This window comes from Lagopus leucura, unplaced genomic scaffold (genome assembly GCF_019238085.1).
Source record: "Lagopus leucura isolate 7727_CA_CO unplaced genomic scaffold, USGS_WTPT01 35276-5_obj-0_obj, whole genome shotgun sequence".
Taxonomy (NCBI): domain Eukaryota; kingdom Metazoa; phylum Chordata; class Aves; order Galliformes; family Phasianidae; genus Lagopus; species Lagopus leucura.
Window position 1 is genome coordinate 220 of NW_024965710.1, and position 17,400 is coordinate 17,619.

General features: G+C 42.3%; 1 protein-coding gene and 1 pseudogene across 1 annotated transcript in view; one reads left to right on the top strand and one right to left on the bottom strand.

Annotated features, from left to right (window-relative positions):
- Window positions 1–309: 309 nt before the first annotated feature.
- NSF (N-ethylmaleimide sensitive factor, vesicle fusing ATPase) overlaps window positions 310–17,400 on the top strand; it is a gene marked incomplete at its 5' end in the record, with an annotated part of 33,904 nt that continues 16,813 nt past the window's right edge. Inside the window, 6 exons of the mRNA XM_042892776.1 lie at window positions 310–465; window positions 10,615–10,814; window positions 12,757–12,922; window positions 13,184–13,258; window positions 14,560–14,747; window positions 17,292–17,387. Of these exons, the coding sequence (XP_042748710.1) occupies window positions 310–465; window positions 10,615–10,814; window positions 12,757–12,922; window positions 13,184–13,258; window positions 14,560–14,747; window positions 17,292–17,387 (881 nt within the window). The remainder of the gene's footprint in view (window positions 466–10,614; window positions 10,815–12,756; window positions 12,923–13,183; window positions 13,259–14,559; window positions 14,748–17,291; window positions 17,388–17,400) is intronic.
- On the bottom strand, window positions 2,920–5,145 carry LOC122192254 (annotated as a pseudogene).

Genomic DNA, 17,400 nt, shown 5'->3' on the forward strand with positions numbered 1-17,400 from the left:
GTGCTCCTGAGTTCAGTCAGATATGACTGCTGCTTAGTCCTGAGATGCCAGGTATGAAAATGCAAGGAGGGGTTGTGGACTCCCCTTCTGTGGAGATGCTCAGAACCCATTTGGACGCCTACCTGTGTGACCTGCTGTAGGGAGCCTGCTGTAGCAGGGGCTTTCTGCTCGATGCTCTCTTCCAACCCCTGCAATTCTGTGTGATTCTGTGAAATGCTGGGTTCCCTGGGTAGAGCCAATTTGGTGCTTGTATTATATTTACTGCAGTTCTGCTGTGCCAGGAGTTTGAAGTGGTTTCTTTTTTGCCAGGTAAATCAAAGACCAAAGAGAACCGCCAGTCCATCATCAACCCAGACTGGAATTTTGAGAAAATGGGCATTGGGGGCCTTGACAAAGAGTTCTCAGATATTTTCCGACGAGCTTTTGCTTCTCGAGTTTTTCCACCTGAAATTGTGGAGCAAATGGGTAAGTACAATCCTGGCTTGAGAAGACTGGCTATCATCTAAGAGCCTAATGCTATAATATGGCAGTTGCTTGGAGTGCTAATGGACTGACAAATTCTTTTCTTCTACTGTTGCTCCCAAATGTCTTTCATACTCCTGTTATGGGGGACAGAGGAGCAGCTTGGATGTTCAGCACTGTGCATGAAGTGTCTGAGCAAATGAGATACATGGTTTAACTGAATACTTTTCTGTTGAAACCCAAACGCTGCCTCTTCTCCTGAATGCATCATTTGTTCACAGCAGTGAGACCAAATGCTCCCATTTCTGACTTGCTGGCAGTGGGCTTTCTGTACAAATCAAAGGAAATTCTGCCCTTAATGATCCTGCATTATGTACTGTATCTATTGTCCTGGCCGCTGCACTGTGAACTTATATCCTTCTCAAAGTGTTAGCCCAAAAAAAGAGTATTAGCTGTGATCCTGGATTGGCCCAATTGGAAGTGCTGGAGAGGATGCAGAGGCCGTGGCGTGTCGTGGAGTTGGTAAAATAAAAGTACAGATTCTTAAACAGCCGTTTGGGGTCTGGGGAAGCAGAGGCAGTGCCATTACTTTGTAAACATGTGCTGGCAGGCAGATAAATGGGACTGATTTAATTTTATTAAGCAATGTGCAGCTGCAAATAACTTTTTCCCATAACGTGGCTGAGGATGTTCTAGCTCGTCTTCATTCTCTGAATGTAATCTTTGTGGGATCGTATTTAAATTTGGAATTCAGAGCTACAGAATTTCTAAATATGTTTATGTTTCTTGATCCACCTTCCTTCTTCCCACAAATGGAAGCAATCACGATTCTGATGACAAAACAGATTTTCATCAGAAGATACGTCCTGTTTGTGTGTGCCTGCGTGGAGCATGTCCATTACCAGTGTTTGTGGACTTGATGTTGGAGTAAACTCCTCTGTGAGGTGTGTTAGGTCTATTCTAAGTGCTTTAAGCACTTAGGGAGAAATGTTGAAGAACCCCTGGGCTAAATCCAATTAGTGCATGATTCTCTCTCAGCTGCCTAACGTATTTCGTATCGATCTGTTAGGGAAGGCCTCCTAGGGGCTAATCTTGAATTCAAGGTGTGCCATACTATTTGTATAAATACATACATATACCCTTACTTGTGCGTGTTTACACACATACTACACAAAGAAACATTTTTCTGGTAAGGAGCTTGACTCCAAACGGAGCTCTGATGAACCCTAGGGCTAAAGAGCTTATCTGAAATTTGAAATAACAAAACTTTCTGACATTCATTTTCTTTGCCTTAGTTATAACTTGCTCTTAACTATATTTCAGATCTGAAATGTCAATGTGACAGCTGTTCACCTTTGTATATAATTTATTGGGAAAGGAAAAGAAAGAATTTGCTTGCTATCTGGTGCTCTAGCACTCACCCACTTCTGTTTTTTGCTTACAGACTGCAACTTCCATGCCAAATGCAATAAATATTTCTGTCCCGTAACTACACAGAGGCAGCATAGACCCTTCAGAAATTGCTTGCAATTTGTGTGTGGTTTATCTAACTTCCAAGGAATGTTCTGGGTTTGGAGCATATAAATCAATGTTAGTTAACCATATCATCCAAGGATGTAAATGCTATTCAGATGCTGCAGCCTCTGGTTTATACAAGAAAAGAAATCTAAGATCCATTTCAGCTGGTCACCAAACATTTCCATAGCTGCCCTGGAACAGGACAATTTCATTTTCCCTACCCACGCCTTTCCCATGTTCATATTTACCACCTCTTGTTGGCTTTGGGATTGTATGCCTCTGAAAAGAGCTAATACAATTGAAAGTGAAAAATAAAACAAAACAGAACAAAAACCAAAACCCGACCAACCCAGCAGCCTGTTCTCTGGTTGGCTTGATATGACACAACTGCACGGGCTGTAGCAGCAGGAGGAAGGCAGCAGACTTTGGGGCAGTTAAATCAATTTAAGCTGATTGCTTTTAAGGCTGCAGGTTTACGGTCATTTATAGGGATTCTTTAGTATTATGAACATTGTTGATCATAGAATGGCTTAGTTTGGAAGGGACCTTAAAGATCATCTAGTTCCAATCCTCCTTCCAAAGGAGAGCCAGAATAAAAGGACGACTCAAAAGATGAAGTCTCATGGTAGAGAAATAACAGCTGCTTCTCTTGGAATCTTTGTAAAGGGCAATGTGTACAAGGTATTTTATTTATAGGAAACTCAGTGAAACCCCTAGAACATCCACACTGACTTTCCTGATCTCCTCAGATTCAGGCACACTGGGGGCCCTGCAGGACCCTTCTGAATTGGGTTGCTCTCAATAGAGGGGTTGGCAAGTTCCTGCAAATCTATTTTTGTAACCCAGAAGAGAGGAAAGGTGCAGGGCATTTGCTCATTGATCATCTTAAAGAAAAGAGACTCTGAAGAGGAAGTTATATGTGTGGGGAGAGTCTTCATATCAGGGAGGGAGTTTTTTGTCCTGCAGCTGAATGGCAAACACCTGTTTGGAGTGGACACTGCTGAAGACTGACCAGCTTCATTAACATCCTTGGAAACATCAAGTGGTCATTTGGTCTGTTGATGCACATGTAAGAAGGAAGGTTTCCACACAGGTGTGCTGCAGCTGATCCACCACACACTGGTTCTGCACCCTTGGTCAGTCTGCAGAGAAAATGTTGATGGTGATTAAAAGCATCATTGAGTTGCAGCTCTTTCGTTCCTGTTGAGAACTCAGAGATTGTGGTAATAAAGTCAAACTGCAGACCTGCTTGTGCCAAGTCATCCTAATTGTGGATCACGTCCTTCATAAAAGTGATGCTCTCACTCTCTGCTCTGTAGCACAGGGATATCTCCAGCAATATCACCTCTGTGGTAAGATCTTCTACAAAGCAATCTGACCTTCCCTGGTGAGCTCCCAGAAGCCAGGTAGTTGCTTGGCAGAGTCCACAATCTCTTGCACAGAAATAACTGCACGTTCCCTACAAGGAGCAAAACGCTGCTGCCTTGCTTTGTGGTTATTAGGGTCAGGAATTTGGGGCCATGGTCTACTTCCTTTTTACCTGGTGTTTGACGCCTGGTGATCTTGTGACGTTTGGCTCAGGTAAACCCATGCACCTACGTGGTGAACCACATGCAGCCTTTCATCCCTATTAGTTGCTTAGGTCTGGTTTTGGATACTCTTTTTTGCTCTGTAAGTGATCCTCTTGTAGAAACCAATGCTTCTCCTTTTTTGTTTGATGAGTGTTGTATTATGGAACACTGTAACGTTCTTTTTTGTTGTTGTTCTTTTTTTTCTAACTGAAACAGATATTTCACCAGGTGGATGACCTTTCATATTCACTGCCTGTTCTTGAAGTGCTCAGATACTATAAGAGTGTTAGGATCTCACTCAATCTATTTTTAAAGTAGGATTTCATTAAAAATGAAACATCACTGTCAGAGATGCCTAACCTGTAATTGAGGTGATAATGCAAGAACTTCCTAATGCAGCTTATGCCACTGCTTAGAGTATCTTTACTGTCTAAACTTTCCAATTATTGTCAACCTTGCAGCAATTTATCATACAGAATTATTGGAGTTAGAAAGGGTCCTTAGAGGCCATCTGGTCTAAGTCTCCTGCAGTGAACGTGGACATCTACAGCTAGATCAGGTGCTCAGAGCCCTGTCCAGCCTGACCTTGAATGTCTCCAAGAACGAGGCACCCACTGCCTTTCTGGGCAACCTTTGCCAGGGCTTCACTGCCCTTATTGTAACAAAGCCCATCAGATCTGTATCTTTCCAATATGGAGAGAAGAGTGTTCTGGGTACCACGTGAAAAGCTTCACTCAAATCCTGGTAAGATGACAGTGGTGGCTCTTCCTTGGTTTGCTGATGCTGTTATGCCATCATAAAAAGCCAGAAGGCTGGTCAGGCTGCACCTGTCCTTGTGAAGCCTTGCTGGGTGTCCTGTGTCACCTCCCTCTCTTCCATGTGCCTTAGCACAGCTTCCAGCAGGATCTGCTCCATGATTTCCTCTGACACTGAGGTGAGACTGACGGGTCATTGGTCATTAGCTCCCTGGGTTGTCCTTTCTGCCCTTTTTAAAAATAGATTATTATTGTTATTTAGTTTTTATCTTTTTGAAGGGGACTCTTGTTTGTTCATGTAAGGTGCAGCTTTAACAGGTGATCCTGCCCCTCCACTCTATACTGTGGGAGCTCATCTGGTGCTGCATCTGGATGTGGTGTTCTCAGAACTGGGAGACATGGACCTGCTGGAGTGCATCCAGAGGAGGGCCACAAAAGTTATCTGAGAGGTGGAACATCTCCCCTGCAAGGACAGGCTGAGGAGCTGGGGCTGTTTGGCTGGGGGCTGCAGGCAGACCTGGTGAGCTGTCAGTAATGGAGAGTGAGAGTGAGACTCTTTAGCAGGGTTTGTTGTGACAGGACAGGGGAAAAAGGTTTCAAATGGAAAGAGGGGAGACTTAGTTTGAATACAAGAAAAAAGTTTATTAAGGTAAGGGTGGTGAACCCACAGGTTGCCCAGAGATCTGTTGCCTCCCCTGTCCCTGGAGGCATTTGAAGTCAGGCTGGGTTGGACTCTGAGCATCCTGGTTTAGCTGTAGGTGTCCTGGCTTACTGTGGAGGAGTTGGGTCAGATGACCTTTAAAGGTCCCTTCCAACTCAGTTCTGTCATTCTGCTCCATCGTTCAAGTTATCAATAAAAACAATGTATGCTAATGCTTCAGAGTTATTGGTTTGGTGTCTTCTTTCCAACTAATCTTTAACTTCATTTGGGCACTTTTTCGTATGTGTTTATAAAGCCCAAAGTTATAAAGAGGTCCTGCATATCTTTATGAAGGTCTAAATCTCAATTCATTCTTTTTTTTTTCTCTTCTCCCTCTGTGTGACCTCATACCTTTTCCTAGAGGGAAGTTGTCTTTAGATGTATATACTAAATTTCTTTTGGGTGTTACTCATCCTTATTTTCTTCTACCTACTTAAAAGGACGCCATACCAGAGTTCTCTAGGAATTAAGTTAGTGTTAGGTCTATACAACAGAATTGGAAAGTAGTTGAAGTTGGAAGGGATCTCTCAGGGTTTAGTCCAACCCCATGCTCCTTTTCTTTCCCCTGGCTCTTCTTTTCCTTAGTAACATGAAGAGTGGTGATCACGTTCTTCCCCCCCAGTGCCTTACCCACACTGTGTTCTCAGTGACTTTGAGATGCCTTCACATGCTTGGAGTGCTTTTGGGTGAAGTCCAAGTCCAGGTGTAACCTCTAAGTCTTCAATGCTCCTGTGAACTGTCTCATTCTTCTCCTGTTCTGTACTGAGATCTTCCTTCTTTATCACTGATATGAATGTTGACTGCCTCGTAATTTAAATCATCACTCAATTAAAAAGTATTTTGCAGTTTGAACTTAGCATTGCCTGTGGTTGATCTTTCTTTTCTGTCGAGAGTTGGACCAATGCTTTCCTGTGTCTTCACCTCCTAATGCAATTATAAAATGAATTGCTCTCCTCACATCAAGGCATGTGAGACTGGAAGAAAGCAAATATTACTCCTGTCTTCATGAAGGTGTAGAGGAGTAGCTGGGGTTCTTCTTGCAGTTCCTGGAAAGGTGGAAATGGATGGAGAAAACAGACGTATGAAGGAGAAGGAGATGATAAGGAGTGTTCAGCATGGATGTACGAAGTAAAAATGGTCTTTAACCAAGGTTGGAAAAGACTTCTACGATAACTAAGTCCAAACATCCACCTACCACCAATACTGCCCACTAAAGCGTGTGCCTCAGTACTACATCTCTTGATCGCTTCCAGAGATGGGGACTCCATCACCTCTCTGGACAGCCTGTTCCAATGCATCACCACTCTTTTAGGGAAGTTTTTTCTTCTAGCCAACCTCAACCTCCCCTTGGTACAACTTGGTACAACTTGAGGCCATTCCTTCTCATCCTGTCACTGTTACCTGGGAGCTGAGGCTGACCCCACCTCGCCACAACCTCCTTTCAGTTGTCCTACAGTTAGGAGATCAGTTCAGAGAATCAGGGGAGGGGTGTGGATATTGTTCATCTCAAGGCTTTCAGCGCTTATAAATAACATCCTGGTGGGCAAACTGCTGTAAGACAGACTAGATAGGTGAGAAGCCCAGTGGGTTAAAGTCTGGCTGAACTGTTGAGCTCAAAGCAGTGCCAGGTCATGCTATAGAAGCTTATCGCTTGTGCTATGTCTCATGTGTTCATACCGGGGCCATTATTGTTCAATTTATGTTCTTGTTTAACCCAATGGCTTGGGTTGGAAGGGACCTTAAAGCCCATCCAGTTCCAACCAGAAAGGATGCAGTAGAACTGGAGAGCTTTAGAGCAGGGCATTGGGATGATGGGCTCAGGATAGCTTCTGTATGTGGACTGAATGTCTTGAAGGTCTTCAGCCCTGGAAGGAGATCACAGAATCACAGAATGGCTAGGGTTGGAAGGGACCTCAAGGATCATGAATCTCCACCCCCCCTGCCACCTTCAGGGCCACCAACCTCCACGTTTAATGCTAAACCAGGCTGCCCAGGGCCCCATCCAACCTGGCCTTGAGCACCTCCAAGGACGGGGCACCCACAGCCTCTCTGGGCAGCTGTTCCAGCACCTCACCACTCTCTGAGTAAAGAATTTCCCCCTGATGTCCGACCTCAATCTCCCCTCCCTCAACTTAAAACCATTTCCCCTCCTCTTACAGTATCAGCCCTTTCAAAGAGTTGATTCCCCTCCTGTCTGTAGGCTCCCTTTAGGTATTGAAAGGCTGCAGTGGATCAGTGGGTGTTTGATCTTTCAGCACAGGAAATGTGAAATGCAGCTCACAAAAGGCAGGCATGTAACAAAGGGAAGAGGTGTTTGTCACCAAAAGTGCCACAAGGGCTTTTGCTTTGTTGATGGCCACGGCCAGCACCCAGTACTGAATTATAAGAACGTCTGCTCTTGCTTCTTTTGGTTGCAGATGTGGTGTTCCATAGCAGGCATTACCACTGCTTGCTAAGTACAGCATTGCTCTGGCTGGAAACTAGTTTTGGGACATCCCACTAACCCTGTTAGTTTGACATTTGTTTAATCTGATTAACTCTGTAGGTAGGTGTTCCATAATGTATTTATAATTACATCATTCTGACTTTAAGTAGACAGAAGTGATTCAGCTTTACTCCAAAAAGTAGAGAATGCTGATGAGATTTATGGCTCTTAACATCCAGGTAGGATGTGACTCTAAGCATCAGCTGTTGTGTTCAGCAGTCCATCCAAGGACTTACGAAATCTGTGTTTTAAATTAATGACATTTTTGTAACTGTTTGAGACAGAGGCATTTACTCTTTTTTTTTTTTTTTTTTCATTGTTGTTCCAGAGAAACTTCTTTTTGATAGGGGTTTGCATGTCCCATCTCTGAACTCAAAACAGGGACTATTTCCTTTGGTTCTGCTGCTTGTCAGCAGCACATAAATCCTTTAGGAAGATTAACGGGAGGCAGTGATGTAGGCTGAAATACTGCTGGACTTACAGGTTGAGAGGAGGGGGAAATTCCACTATGTTTTGGGCCAATGTTGTCCATGGAGCAGGTGAAGTCTGGGAACCCTGATCTTATTGTAACCTGCTTGGAGCTGAATGTGCAGAGATAAGCATCTCTCCCTGCATTCAAGATCAGTGCTTTGCTTTCGATGCAGATTCCTGATAGGTGTATCTGAGTGATACAGTTACAACAGAATGCTTTCATTTTAATTAAAAGGGGAATTACACTCCCAGGTAGAAAATCCCTGTGATGCTAAAACATTTCTTCTGATCTTTCAAAAAAGTGAATAATGAGAGTTGAACGAATGAACTTCATGCTCTCTCTGGTAAGTGACATTCTGATTCAGAACTCCCATTCTTACTGTTTTTTTGTGACTTTTCCCTAATATTTTGTGTGGAAGAGTTCCCATATTGGTCTATTTTAGTTCCTGTTAACATCTCTATTCAGCCTGTAACCACATGTCATTTAATTCATAATTAGAGTATCCCATTACAGGAATGACCTTTGATTTGGGCACCTAATTGTAAGCTTAATGAGTTAGTTGTCTGCACTGCTAATAATTTGTGTTTCTAAGGTTCTCATAATAGTATTGACATTTGGCAACATTGGTGAAATCAGCATGTGGAGATAACCTCACTCAGAATTCCTTCGCATCTCACTGTGATTTGAGACCTAACATTTGTAGTTTGTCATCACTTGTCTATTTTAAAAATACCCAGAGTTGGTATTTTTGCTGCTGCTTTTTTGAAGGTGTGCTACAAAGAGATAATGCAGTACAGTGCAGCTTTCCTACCCTACTGGGATGCTAGCAGGGCTGTCTGCATGTGCCCTGACTTGTTGGTAGCCTTCGGATGGCCTCTCCTGCTTGAGCACTTTGGAGCTTTCTGAGCACTGTTGACTTTCTTTCCCTGCTATTTCCCCTGAAAGCATCACTCATCATCAAAACCCTGCTTTGTGCTGCTTGGCTACATAGGTGATCATGTTCCTCTGCAAAACACGTTCACAATACCTCTCGTGACATTGATTTGACAGGAACAGCTTTTAATTTATCTGAGCCTCATTTGTTCCTGTGCAAAACTGGTTCTTCACTGACAGCGTGTGTTTGTGCCTGAAAGTTGACTGATGGATTCTTCTTAACCAGACATCTTGATTTTTTTGCAATATTTTCTTTTCTCTTTCTTTTCATTCTTTACACTTTGTTTTCCATGGAGAAATCCTCCAGGTTTATTACTGTACTTATTAAGCAGTGCTTCACTATCTCTGTTTGGGATTGTGGTAGGGGTGAGAAGCTCCTCACAGCGATGTTCTCTTTAAACTTCAATGCACTAACAACCTGAAGGAGAGGGAGCAGTGTGTGCTGATGTTAGAAAACATTTTGTGTTGAGCTGTTTTTCATGTTGAAGTGAGTTCATCACGTAATATTAAGGAGTGACTGAAATTAAGTCACAGTTGAGCATTGGTAAGGAAAGTACTTGTTCTCTAAATGCATTAGAGTACTTTAAGGTTTCTAAGGTTTTAGAAAAATCTAATATTCTTGAAGCAAAACAGTTTTTCGTCCTCAAATGTACCAATATTGGATGGAGCAAGAGAAAAAGAGAAGGTGGTACAGGACTCCATACCCTGTAATTGACCACTTGTGTTCAGATGGATGCAGCTTCCTCCTGGTCTCTTTCCTTGGGATGTCCTGTAGGGCTGGTGAGTGGGAGTGGCTGTGGTGTGAGTTGTTGTTCTTTGTCTTTAAAACAGAATCTAAAATTCTGTGAATCCAGGGGAGAGCTTTCTTGTTTTCACATGGATGTGTCTCTCAGTATCAGCTGGATGTTCCCAGCTTTGGATCCATTGGATCTTTCCTCTTCTCAAAGGGTAGAATGTAAATGCCAGTGCTCATGCACAGTGATCAACAGTCCTGTTATTTGATTAAATTAGAGATTTTTTGGATCTCTTTAGTTACCAGTCAAGCTTTTTTTGGCCTGTAATGGTTCCAGTGGCTCTTAGAAGCCTTTCTCAGTTTCATAGAATCATAGAATGGCTTGAGTAGAAAAGAACCTTAAAGGTCATTCAGCTGCAACCCCCTGCTGTGAGCTGGTTGCCAGCTACCAGGTCAGGCTACCCAGGCTCCATGCAGCCTTATCTTTTGTGCCTTCCTCCATATTTGTCCTAAAAATTCAGAACTAGGCTCATTAAAGCTCAATGCAGGGGTAAAAAGTTAAACATTATTACCTAATAATCCATGATTTCTGATTCAGGAAGCAATGATCTCCACTATCTGCATCTACACTGGGAGCTGAGCTTCAGTTGGGTAACGTTGGCAGTCACTGGTGTTGTGAAGGATGCTTCATTTCCCTTTATATACGAAAATTAAACTCAACTGAAACCTTCCTGTAAGGGAAGGTTGTCCTGACCTGTGCTATGTGCCCCTGTGGGGGAAGTGAGAAGTCACAGAATCATTATTTTGGAGAAGGTCTCCAAGCTCACCAGGTCCAGCCCCAGCCCATGCTCATCATATCCACAGACTGTGTCCCTCAGCTCCACATCTCTGTGGTTCTTGAACACCTCCAGGAACGGTGACTCCACCACTTCCCTGGCTCTTTCCTATGTAACCCTGTTTTTAATCGTGTTCTCTCTCGTTCTAGGCTGCAAGCATGTGAAAGGCATTCTGCTATATGGACCTCCAGGCTGTGGTAAAACACTTATGGCCAGACAGATTGGCAAGATGCTGAATGCCAGAGAACCAAAAGTGGTCAACGGGCCAGAAATCCTCAATAAATACGTGGGCGAGTCTGAGGCCAACATCCGCAAGCTGTTTGCTGATGCAGAAGAGGAACAAAGAAGGGTAATGCAAACATGGATAAATAGCATGGTCAGGATGAATGTGCCTAAAGAATGCCTGGAAAGGAAGTTTGTAATCAGAAAATTGCTGCTTGCATTAAAAGACTGAGTCACAGCTTCACTTTTGATTATAGTTACTCCTTGCAAGTCAGTGAATATTAGTGTTCTACAGATTCACTCAGTGTTGACTCAAAGGAAGAAGAATATTGTAGAACTGAAGAAGGTAGCTGATCTTCCAGGTAGCTGTGCTGCAGTTTGTTTAGCTTTCATTTTGAGGTAGTTCATTAGTGCCCATCCTGCTGTGTTTTATATTACACAGTGTGTCAGCTGTTCAGAAAGTGCTTAAAAAGCACTTGGTTTGTAAACATTTTGCTCTTTTTTTTTTTTTTTTTTCCTTGTTTTATTTTGGAGACAGTCCAGTTGGAGTTAGGGCACATAAAATAGGATGAACTTCAAATAAGTTCTCATGACTACAAGTTTTTGAGTTACATGAGTACATAAGTCTGCATTATAATAATGTTGTGATGACTGTAATAATCAATACACCATTAATTTTTTCTTAGCAGAAAACTAATGGTTAAGAACTCTCTGCCTCAAAGCTAGAGAGCATGGATCTCAAAAAGTGTGATTGGAGGCAAAGATTGTTCTTCCCAAATTTGTTCTTTTTGTCCATTATTTTAGCTGGTTACAGAAAGCCCAGTCTTTAGTTTGAAGCTGTAAAAACCTTTTTTTTCCTTTGTGCTATGGTAGCCCTTCATATCACTTTGTCTTGATAAGAGTTTCTATAAAGAAAAGATGGCATCAGGTAAGTTGGAGTTAAATACAGAGAGGCCTTTTCAGAAGGCATTAGCCAAGGGTGTTGGATCTGTTGATAGTATTTACGGCAGTTCTGCAGATTGTGATAGTGCTTGACATTACTTTATTCTGCACAAGGTGTATTAATGAATCAGCCAGCTTAGAGGGGAGCCCACGCAGAGGTAAACAGCCTTCTTCTGTCCGCTTGTTGCAATATGACTGGAAGCTGTGAGCTTCTTTCCTTTGCAGTAGCACACCTGTTAAAATAGACATGGTATTGGCTGGAGGGGGGGATGGTCCTGATGACAAGTTGTGAGATTAAAAAGGTCTCCAAAAGGTTGGTATTGTAATGATTTGTGTCTGGGGCAGATTGCCAGGGACAGCACATTCACCCAGTATTAATGTGGTCCCCACTGACCACAATGGATGTTTTAGAGGTGGAGTTTGGAGGGAAAAAGCTTCATAACTCGGTCACAAAGAAAAGTATCTTGTGTTGTTACCAGCTGCAACTGCTTCACCTTGGAGTGAACCTGGAAATAAGCAGTTGTGTTCTGATTGGCACTGAACAAATGGACTCTTCGAAACATGGAGAGCTAAGTTACATGGCAAGCTTTGTATTTCTTAGCTTCATTTTGACTTGGGATGTTTCCCACATCGGGTACATCCATCCAATATTTCCAGCATTGGGAGCACTTGGGTTGGTTGGGTGGATGCAGTCATCCCAATTGGGTTGATTGGATGGATGCAGTCATCCCAGTTGGGTTGGATGGATGGATGCAATCATCCCAGTTGGGTTGGTTGGATGGGTGCAATCATCCCAGTTGGGTTGGATGGATGGATGCAATCATCCCAGTTGGGTTGGTTGGATGGGTGCAGTCATCCCAGTTGGGTTGGTTGGATGGGTGCAGTCATCCCAGTTGGATTGGTTGGATGGGTGCAGTCATCCCAGTTGAGTTGGTTGGATGTACCAGCCAACCCATTTTGGAGCACAGCAGGATGTTACTGGGGAGGGATCTGATGCACACCATATCCAAATCACTTGAAGAAATCAGTGTTTCTTATTTCGCTGGCTGATCTTTTGAAGTTGTGTTTTGTTAAATGGCTTTCAGTGGTGACATGTGGCACTCCTGACATGCTTTTCTCTCCAATAGCTTGGAGCAAACAGTGGTGTTCATATCATCATTTTCGATGAGATTGATGCAATCTGCAAGCAGCGAGGCAGCATGGCAGGGAGCACTGGAGTTCATGATACCGTTGTCAACCAGCTGCTGTCTAAAATTGATGGAGTAGAGCAACTCAATAACATCCTGGTGATTGGTATGGTGGTCTTTCTTGTTATGGGGTCAGGTTGAAATTTGCTGCTCTGTTCATTGCAGGAGCAATGCGGGTTTGATCTCTATTGCCCTGATTCTAATTTAAGGCATGACTTTTCCCAGTATTTCTGAAAATGAGTCTCTTTCATCATTTTTCTTGACACTCTTTGAGGTCTCTTCTTACCTCTATGGACTGTATTCAGGAATTGAAGTCCTGCTTAGTAAGCTCAGCTAACGCTCCTCCTGGTTTTAATTTTGCACTTAGGAATGACCAACAGACCTGACCTGATTGATGAAGCTCTGCTGAGACCGGGAAGACTGGAGGTGAAGATGGAGATTGGTAAGCAAGCTGTGCAGCTCAGTACATCAGCTCACAGGTACTTAGAATAGCAAAGCAAACACATATCATCATGGGAACAACTAACCAGGATGGTGAGGGTGCTAAAGTTGGTGCAACTCACCGCATAAATTTATAAATTTATTCAGCTAATTGAAACACTGTGTTGGATTTACCAGCTGATAAGCCGTTGGCCAGATATCAGGGTCTATGCAATGGAATTGGGTAGGTGTGAGCTGGAAAATGTGAATACCTGTCATTAATTTAGAAAGGTCTTCTGTAGTTTACACACCTACCTGATACCAGCTCCAATTAAATAACAGTTATCTGGTGGTTAGAATTCCTCAGGAGCCAATGTTATCTTTCCATTTGAGATCAGAATGTTTAATCAATAGTGATTATGATGGAGTGCAAAGGATGGCTGTACTTTGGTGCTCACTTCTGTTAACAGTCCTCAGAAGGAAGTTTGAATGCACAGAAAATAGGCTGAGACTGATGGAAGGCACAGTTCTTCTGTCTTGCAGTGAGAAATCCAAAGCAGTGGAGATCCATGTTTAAAGGCTGGAAGCACAGTTTCAGATGTGCAGTTTTTGTAAGAACCCATAAAACGTTTTCCTGTTTTCTTCCACATCACTCGAATGTCATGAAATACTTTGTGTGCTCTGAGCTTGGCATTGAGTATTTCAAAGCTGAAAAAAAATCTCAAACTGTGGTGAGATTTATTGGAAGGACAGGCAGGGTCATCAGTATTACTGAGATGTGTTTCCTTTCAGTGACAGAAAATTAGATGAAAACTTAATTAGAGTTTGTTTATACCGAGAGGATGTTGTGCTGCTGACTTACCTTTCTTTCAAGAAAAGGCATTTTCTGTACGTTGCATTATGTGCATTTCAGAAGGGACTTGCTAAGGAAAAAACTGGGAAATAATCAGCTACATCTGAGAAAATGAAGGCTGTATGAAAATGACAAGGTGGAAACTGTGCTTAGGGGGTCTTGGGCTGACCAGATTGCTGTTGTGTAAGGTGAATTCCTGCTATGGGAGCCTGAGAGCAATGAACTTATAGGGAACTGAACCCTGTTTCTTGGTGTAGTTTGAGGATGATGCCAAGCGATTTGCCAAGGGCAAATTTTTAAATGTTTAAATATTATATTAAACACAAGAATTTTAAAATATTCTGCTGACATGAGGGAATGGCTTATAGGGAGAAAGAGCCTTTAGACGTAGGAAGCACTGAGGAGCAGGGAGGGCTTTGCTGCAGCTGTGCTGAAGCACTGGTTAACATGCACTCTGTATGACAACTCAGGTTTGCCAGATGAGAAGGGTCGATTCCAGATTCTCCATATCCACACGGTACGGATGAGGGAGCACCAGCTGCTGGCTGAAGATGTGGACATTGCAGAACTGGCAGTGGAGACAAAAAACTTCAGTGGTGCTGAATTAGAAGGTTTAGTTCGAGCTGCTCAGTCTACTGCAATGAACAGACATATCAAGGTTAGTCCTGTCTGTCTGCGGGGCAAAAAAAAAGAGAAAGTCGTTATTTGTGGAATCTTTTCTTGTATACTCCAATATATAGTGGCATCTTAACATAGCTTAGATGGTTTCCATATGGACAGCATCTTTTCACATCCTTCTGAATCACCTCTTTCGTCTCCAGCATCTGTGTGGCTCTTTCATAGCTCAGTGAGAATGTCTCTCAGTGTATTGTGGTGAAGACTGAAAGGCTTGGTTTAATGGATTGGATACAGGAAACAAGAGGTGGAAGTGAGAACAGTCAGTGATATTGCAGAGGTGTCTGCTGGAGCTTGTGCAGCTCAACATCTTCATAAATGATCTAGAAATAGAGAAAAATGAGATTGCAGGCTTATGACTTTTCTGTGGTCATATGGACTTGTAATCTTTTCAGCTTCCTCCATTCTAGAGGAACATCACCTTGCTTTCCCAATGTTTGCTGTGCATCTTTAACTAGAAAGGAGTTACAAGGACCATGAAATGTCAGGTTATATTAACACAGATGCAAAACACAGTATTCAGTGGTGTTGAAATACGAGATGATTATTAGTTCATGAAGAAAGAGGCTGAAAGATGTAACCTCTCTCGTGGCCAAGAATTGGTGTGAATTACTGCAGAACAGAGCCTTTAACATTGATTGCACAGCATTGATGCATTTATTGCAAGTAAAAAATCTCTTCAGCCTTAAACACAAAGAAAATAAATCTTTTTAATTTAAGCAAGAAAAATAATTTGATGTCTCTGATATTTGTATCTGTTGGAAGCATTGGTTCTTTCTACTTATATTTTTTGTGTAGCCAGGAAGTTATTGTTTCCCATAATAAAAAGCAGAAAGATGAACGCTTTCTCATTTTCTTGTACTGTCTCAAAAAAAGAAAGGCATTTTCATCCCTCCACAAACAAAGCATTTTCCTTTAAATATTTAATTCCACTTCTAATTGATGCTTTTTCATTGTTTGAATTTTGCTTGATTTTGGAGGCTGATTTTGATATATTCCCTGTTGTGCCAGCGTTTTGCAGTGGGAGAGAAGACAATGGTGACATATAAATATAAAAGAGCTGTCTCCTCCTTGACATCTCAGTAATAGATGTCTGTGTTTTCCAAATGTCAAGCAATCACACTCTGTTTTTCTTCTCAAACACTTGCACACAGTATTTCTGGGTAATCTCACTGTTTATTTTGAAGATGTCTTCAGCCAAATGATGTTTTATTCTCTGCTGTGAGTAGTGCAAAACTTAAAATATACATCATACGCCTGACCTAGATTTCAGAAGTGTATGTGAAGCTACAAATTGCATTTGGAAATCAAATGGAATTATTCTTCTGAATCATGTAAGCTCTTCTTGTAGATCATCCTAGTTAGAAGGTGATATCTCAGAGATGTGTGTTGGAGGGGGAGTGTTGTTTGACTCGTCCATGTAGGGAAAGATGTTAGGTGTTGCTGTGCCTTCCAAGCAATGCCTTGGAATCCCATTTTTTAACCTTGTGAACAATCAGATGATGTAGGGCTCTTATACTCTCAGGATAAAACCATGAGCTGATGTAAGATGCAGGTAAGTTTCAATGAAAATTAGGCTTGTTTTGGAATCTAGAGAAATTTGTTGTGGTATAATTGGGAAGTAAAGAAATTACCAAAAGCCAGGATGTAGAAGAATGAAAATCTTTCACCTCATCGCCAAGTAGATTTCTGCCATGTCACCTTGCAGTTAGATGGATTGCTTTGCACAGATCAACTTCTGCCCCTTTGGTGCCTAATCCTCTTTCTGATATCTGTTACTCCATGCAGGATTCTCAGCAGACTGTACAGATGGGATTAGTCTGTAACAGAGTGTTTGTGTGACACTTAGTGGGAAAGTTGCTTCATATCCATGTAATTCCTGATTGCTGCCTAAGGCAATCCATGTATTTGCAGATCTAGAAATAATTGCAGAAAATGGAGCTGCTCTGTAGTGTAGAGTGGAGCCACAGTCAGTAATGCATCTGAATTTGGGAGCAGCAGAAGGAAAAGTGCTGTCTTCAGTTTAGAAAGGAGAGCAACATGGGCTGAGCTAATTGTGGTGTGTGTATTCCAATACTGATGGTTCTGCACTGGAATACTCAGCTTTGGTTGCACTGAGGCAAATGAAGTAGAAAGAAATCTAATATTTACCAATCGCCTTAAAGAGTTCTGTGTGTGGAGAGGAAAATGCTTTGTTTGAAGTTGCCAAAGAAGGAGTGGGGAAACGTGGTGTTGGGTTAAACCAAACTTTAGTTTGTCCTTCTGAAAAAAGTCACAAAATGAAGGTTTTCATCCCCTTTTTATACAGCACCCAGAATCTGCAGTGAAGTATTTCTGCAGTCTGAAGGGAGAGAACAGTTCCTTACTTTAAAGGGAACCTACTGAATTTCTAATCTTGCCTATTCGGATTCAACAGTCCTTTTGGGTTGCAGCCCAACTGCAGCTTTGGTTCCTTGCATTGAAGTTGGTAAAGGGATTTTCTGCAGCTGTGCTGTATGTGTTTAATGTGTTTTATTACCTTCTTTAGGCCAGCAACAAAGTGGAAGTAGACATGGAGAAAGCAGAAAGCTTACGTGTGACAAGAGGAGACTTCTTTGCATCCTTGGAGAATGATATCAAACCAGTGAGTAGGCACT